Source organism: Petaurus breviceps, unplaced genomic scaffold (assembly GCF_028583685.1).
Source record: "Petaurus breviceps papuanus isolate PSGF00001 unplaced genomic scaffold, PetGlider_PUasm1.0 175, whole genome shotgun sequence".
In the NCBI taxonomy this organism is placed as follows: Eukaryota; Metazoa; Chordata; class Mammalia; order Diprotodontia; family Petauridae; genus Petaurus; species Petaurus breviceps.
In genome coordinates, this window is record NW_027185764.1 from 14368082 (window position 1) to 14374330 (window position 6249).

A 6249-nucleotide genomic window follows, 5' to 3' on the forward strand; every position below is an offset into this window, starting at 1 on the left:
AGAGTTCTTGAAATCTGAGCAGCTCTGTGGAAACATTATGGAATTGTGGTTTGTTAATTCAACCCTGAGACTAGAAGTACTTTGAGTCTTTGTGCTGAAGAGGTACTAAGCCCTTTCCCCCAAATAGTCATAGCCTAAAGTGAGAAAAACCTTGTTTGTTATTTATATGATGTATTTGTCCTGCCACAGATTCTGTAAATTGTGAAATTTTATCTGGAATAATACGTATTCATGTTAAATCTTTGAGCCAACTTAGTTTTATGTAAATACCTTAATACCTTCAGACCAGTAGCTGACCACTATTTCTGTTATGGGCTATGAGTGAATTATTGACATTCACGTTATGCATAAACCTCTAGAATATGAATATTTCAAAACATCTTCTTTATGGTTTTTATATCAGCACATGTTTAAACTTCAAAAGTAAAATGAAGAATGAATGCTTTTGGAAAGACCTTGTATATGCTTAATAAATACTGTCTCTATATAAATGCTTTCATTGTTACTTATTGTTAACCAACTGTTATCGCAACATGAAAAACAACTGTATCCTGCTCTAAACAGTAAGCAGTGGAGCTTGTTATATGGGATGGAACTGTAATTTAATATGCTTTCAGTTCTGAATTCAAGTATATCTCTATTTGAATTACTGTAACTCCAATACTCTACCATTAAAGGAAGGGTTAAAAGCTGCTCAGAGAAACTGGTTTCTGGAAACTACTACTGGTTAATATTAATGACTAGAAATACTGAGAAGATGGCCCTGAGAAGGGAATGACAGGAGTTTCTTGACTCAGTTTCCCTACTGTGCTATTTCTTTTTGAATAATAATGTTTCCATCCTGGCTGATTCTGATTCTGGCATTGATACCCTCTGACTAATGTGGAACTCTTTTAAATGATTGCCTGTTCTAAAAGGTATTTATAACTTTTACTGAAATTAAACGGAGCTGAAAGAGTTTTCCACCAGTATACCCTATGATAGGTCAATCTGTGACTTTAGGTTTAGGCCCGAAGAAACATTCCTGATTTTGTTGTAACAATGTCCTTAACAACTTTCCCTGACAATAGCAGGAAAATTGCAAATGTTTTATGATGGGTCTTTTTGTTACAATCATGAAACATCCCTGAACTGCTATAATGGAATGCAGGTACAGAAGACCCTATTACTTTGTTTTTACTGTGCTGTATTTGTGACCATAACTTATATCAATTTCCTAATCTGCATGACTACAGAAAATCAGATCTTAGACTTGCTATCTCCTTACTCACTGACTTTGTAGTTATATACTCATGTATAAAATTAGATCTGCATTGGTATCACATCTTTTTCTGGATAAAATGAGGAATATATATCAATATACATGTACATATGCATGTATGCATGCACTGTACACACATATGTATGTTATACACATTGCATGCATGTGTGTATATATGCATATGTGTACATACACACACACATACAAAATCCCATTCCCCTTTGAGAGAGGATATGTGTATGTGTGGATATATGTGTGTGTTTCCAACAAGGGGATAGAAGAAAGATGTGATATGATAAAGATCTTGTAAAACGTTTGCTTTTAATGGAGTAGTAGACTTCACCTTATGGAAAGCAACAAGATTAGATTGCTTCTACTTGAGAACTAGGATATAAGTGATTGACTTTCAAATGTTTCATTGGATAAAGGAATATACTTAAAACTTATGATAGATATAATTGTATTAGTAGTCTTAAAACTTCCACTGTTGTGTCAGCAAAATAAAATGAAAAAAACTGAGTAATGATGATGGTCCTAAATAATAAGTTTTATCCTAGAAATAATAGAGAACTACTGATCTTCCTTCAAGTTGTTATGGGAATTTAAGATCTTCCCTGCCCCTAGGCCCTTTGATAGGCTTAGGTATACCTGTGGGGGGAGGCTTGTTTTTCAGGAGATACTCTGTGATTGGGCAGTGGGTCAAGAGGGTTGTGACATTCCCTGAGCCAGGAGAAGGCTATATAAGCCCTGATGTGAGGCTTTGTTTTGGGGATCACTTTGAGAAGTGTTATGTGATTTGACCAGACAAGACTCTGGGCAGCTGTTGAGAGCTCCCTGGCTTTGAAAACCCAGATGTTGATGCTTCCCTCTCTGGTAACTGTGACTAGGTATGGATGTAATGGTCAGACAGTTGGAAGCCTGTCTGCTGAAATGTTTCTCTGATTTCTTGTAACTTCTTTTTTTTTTAAGCAATTGGGGTTAAGTAACTTGCTCAAGGTTACACGGCCAGTTTTTTGTGTGTGTGTGGGTGTTAAGTATCTGAGACCAGAACTGATTCCAGGTCCTCCCGACTCCGGGGCCGGCGCTCTTACTCACTGCTCCACCTAGCCTCCCCTCTTGTAACTGCTGCTTGTAACCTGTCTATACTCTGAAGTCCGGAGTGCTGACTTTTTCCCCTGAACTAGGTAAATGATATGTTTGGTGGATTAAAGTAAGATTGTTAACCCATTTTGAGTTGCTTTCCTTTAGAAAAGCAGATCTAAGAACCTGTGTTGGCAACCACCCTGGGGACGCTGGGGTGCTTGCTGCTACACAGGTCCATTTGAATATTCACAGATGCTTAGCCATGTAGATGTCTAAACACACAGGTTTTGGAAATCTTTGAGTAACAGCCTTTAGATATGTTTTTAAAACTATCATTGAATACATAATAGAGTTGTTTTTAATTGTCAAGATATTTTCACTCTTATACTTGGACGTGTATAATAATAATAATAATAATGTGCACACACATTTGGAAAAAAGAAGGAAAATATTTGTGGTCCTCAAGGTGATCAGAAATAGGACACCTTGAATACCATATAATGGGTTTTTACAGTCACATAATCATAAAGCACTTGGCTTCAGGGAAAAAGTTTGTCTCAGTTTATTGAGGCTTATACATTAAGTGGACTGTTTGTCCATTGTATTTTGATATGTTCAAGATGGCTAAATAGATATAAAAATTGTTAAGAAAAAATGAAGTCTGTAGTGTCATCTAATTGCTTTATTAAAAGGCCAATTTTCAAATTAGGGCAACATTGGAAAATTACTAATCATAAAGAATGAGTTTTAATATTGTAGTTTTTTTTTAGTTTTTGTCTTTTTTTAAACTAAAGCTTCTTTTAAAAAAGCAACACACAGAGCTGTTCTTAAATGGGAGATCAATTTTTTTTCTCTAAGACGATTCTCTGATAATCTCAAGAGACAGAATGACTTATTTTACAAAGAATGTTTCTTCCTCTGGCCTATGGATAACATTATCCATATCATGTACTCAGTTCAGGTAAAGATAAAAAGAACAAGTAGTCTGTGAAAACTGAAATTCTCTAAACTTTCAGATGAACTGCAGATAGCCTAATTTGATGTTCTTCTGTTGTGTATTAGGTTGGCTCCATAATGTTTGGACTGGCTTTCATAACATGGATTACCATAAGGCCAATGTGATTAGATTTTTGTGAGGCTCTACTAAATTAAACTAAGCCTTACAGCTAGCAATTTTAAGCAGCATTATTTAGGGAACTTCTACAATTGATTTAGAAGCAGTGAAGTGGATCACCTGAGAACACCTTTTTGAAACTGCCCTAGGAACACAGCCCACTCTAAAATTTCCAAGGGAAAATGTTTTCCCAGAAACAGATGACTTCATGAAGCAGATAGCTAAATCCAAGATGACAGGATATCTGTGGTTTAAATGAACATTAACTGAATTTTGTACCTATGTGTTTGACTGAACTCTTGATATTTCCTCAGCAGCTGAATTACTTTGAGAAACTAGGGAAGGATCTGAAGAAGATTAAACACATGGAAATATTTGACTGGACGTTTGGGATTGTTTACCGATAACAGGTTAGATTAAAGACATCATGAAAAGCCTGTGTTATATCATGCAAATAATTGTTTGCTTTGCTTGTAATGTATTCAATACTTCACAATACTTGCATCTGCTTGTGAAAATGCTTGACAGAAAACTCGTATTAAGGCATACAGAGACAAGTTTGATAGGATGTGCATCGATATGGTCAGAAATGTATATGTTATTATGTGCATCTATCACCAAAAGCAGGGACTATGGTAAGACAATTTTTCTGTACTGGGTTTATAACCATCATTTTCTTAAGATATTTATTCAAATAACTAAAGCTTGCAGAATTTAGCTGAGACATCAAACTTTAGCTCAGGTGATTAGCTGGTTAGTGACAGAATAATTGCTAGCTCAGTTTTATTAACTCTTTTTACTTGTGACGAACATTTCCTGTCACTAGCTCCAGTGTTAATGGTTAGAATGCAAATTCTAGTCAAATTCTCCAATGTTTGCTGTTTAGTTCATTATTATTTTACCTGATGTAGAACTTTCTTTCTGCTAGCAGTTCTTTCTTGATAAATTTTTACTTTACTTTCCCCATTCTGCAAAATTCCATCCATCTTCCTGATATAACTAAAAACTTTAAAAAGTGACTTAAAATGTTGGTTGAGGCCCTTTTCAATTTTTTTCATACCATGGGACTGAGTTCCAAGCATATAATAAGCTAGTTATTAAAATGATTCTGTGGGTTGGTTGGAACGATTGGCAGCAGTACATATCAATGAATCCTTGGACAATTTTAATGTCACTAGCAACTGAATCTTGAAAGTTTCTGCTTAGTCCTCCTTTGCTGATTAGCACATATTTTTTTTATTGGTACCTGATGGGCCATATGCAAAGACTGTTGCATTGTATCCAGAAATGACTCCTTCCACTAAGTGTTGAGTTGTGGAACAGTACACCTCCTCCTGCAAATAAACAGTAAATCTGTCACTCTAATGAGAAGCCAAGAAGGTGGCAGTCAGCAAGTGTTTCATTTAATTGCCATCTCTTCTCTTTCTAAGTTGTGCATATGTCATCCCTACTTTTGGCTTCCTCAGCAAGAAACAAGAGAAATGAAAAGTAATGCAAAAATTAGCAAGACAAAAACAGGGCTTACAAATTATACAATCACAAAATTTCAAAGAAGGAAGGGATATGGGGGTATCGTCCATGAATTTCCTCACATGATTTACAGCTGGGTCCCATTAGTGTTAATAATAAATTCCCTGAAATGAACATATTATTAGAATTTGCACTGCATACTTCCACCAAGTGAGAACCAATTACCATCTTTTACATGATTATAAAGTTGAATGGTATGAATTCAAATACATGTGACAATTTTAAGTGACTCTTTATTAACACTATCAAGACCTAGCTATATTCTGTGAGCTTGGGATCAAAAGCACAATCAAACCCAAAACGTGAAAGTGGAAAAATTTCATATTTAACAATCATATGAAAGAATGCTTCAAATCACTAATAGTTCAGAGAAATGAAGACCAAAACAACCCTCAGATTTCACCTCATTCACCAAATTGACAAAGATGACAAAAGATGAGAATGATTAATATTGGATGAGTTATAGAAAGACAGACATACTGATGCATTGTTGGAGGAACTGTGAATTAGTATAACCATTCTGGGAAGCAATTTGGAATGAAGAAAATAAAGTACCTAAGATGTCCATACCCTTAGACCCAGAGATCCATTGCCAGGCATATATGGACAAAAGCCTTTGACTTCTATAAAATAAAGGGGCTATATTAAATTAGTGGTTTTCAGTGTGAGCCAGGGAACCCTGGGGGCCCTGAGACCCTTTAAAAGGGTCTCAGAGGTCAAAACTATTTTCATAATAATACTAATGTTTTAATTTATAAAATAATAAATATCAATAAATATAACTTGCACAAAGAAAACCTCTTTTGGGGAAGGCCTTCAATTATTTTAAAGAGTGCAACGGGGTCCATGACACATAAAACTGATAAGAAGTGGTACAGCTAGGTGGCACAGTGAATAGAGCACTAGCCCTGGAATCAGACCTGAATTCAAATGCGGCCCCAGTCACTTGACACTTACTAGCTGTGTGACCTTGGGTAAGTCACTTAACCCCAATTGTCCTGCCTTCTCCCCTCCAAAATAAAAAACCACAAAAATAAAAGATACAACTGAGTTTAGTATCTAGTTAGCGAGAATAACTAATTAAAATAGAAAGCTACCAGATGGTATGGGCTTGCATCTTTCAGGCTTCACACCAAGTGAACTTCCTCCATCTGCCTGCCTTGAGGTCCTCCTGTGTTTCTGGGGTCTTTGCCCACAGGGAAACAGTGCCCAGGATCTATCTATCTATCTATCTATCTATCTATCTATCTATCTATCTATC

General features: G+C 35.8%; 1 protein-coding gene across 1 annotated transcript in view; it reads right to left on the reverse strand.

The window, feature by feature from the left end:
- The window catches only part of LOC138158678 (kinesin-like protein KIF19), an 89881-nt gene that overhangs the window by 71401 nt on the left and 12231 nt on the right, over positions 1-6249 (reverse strand). The window contains exon 4 of the mRNA XM_069084793.1: positions 4705-4792. Within this exon, the coding sequence (XP_068940894.1) occupies positions 4705-4792 (88 nt within the window). The remainder of the gene's footprint in view (positions 1-4704; positions 4793-6249) is intronic.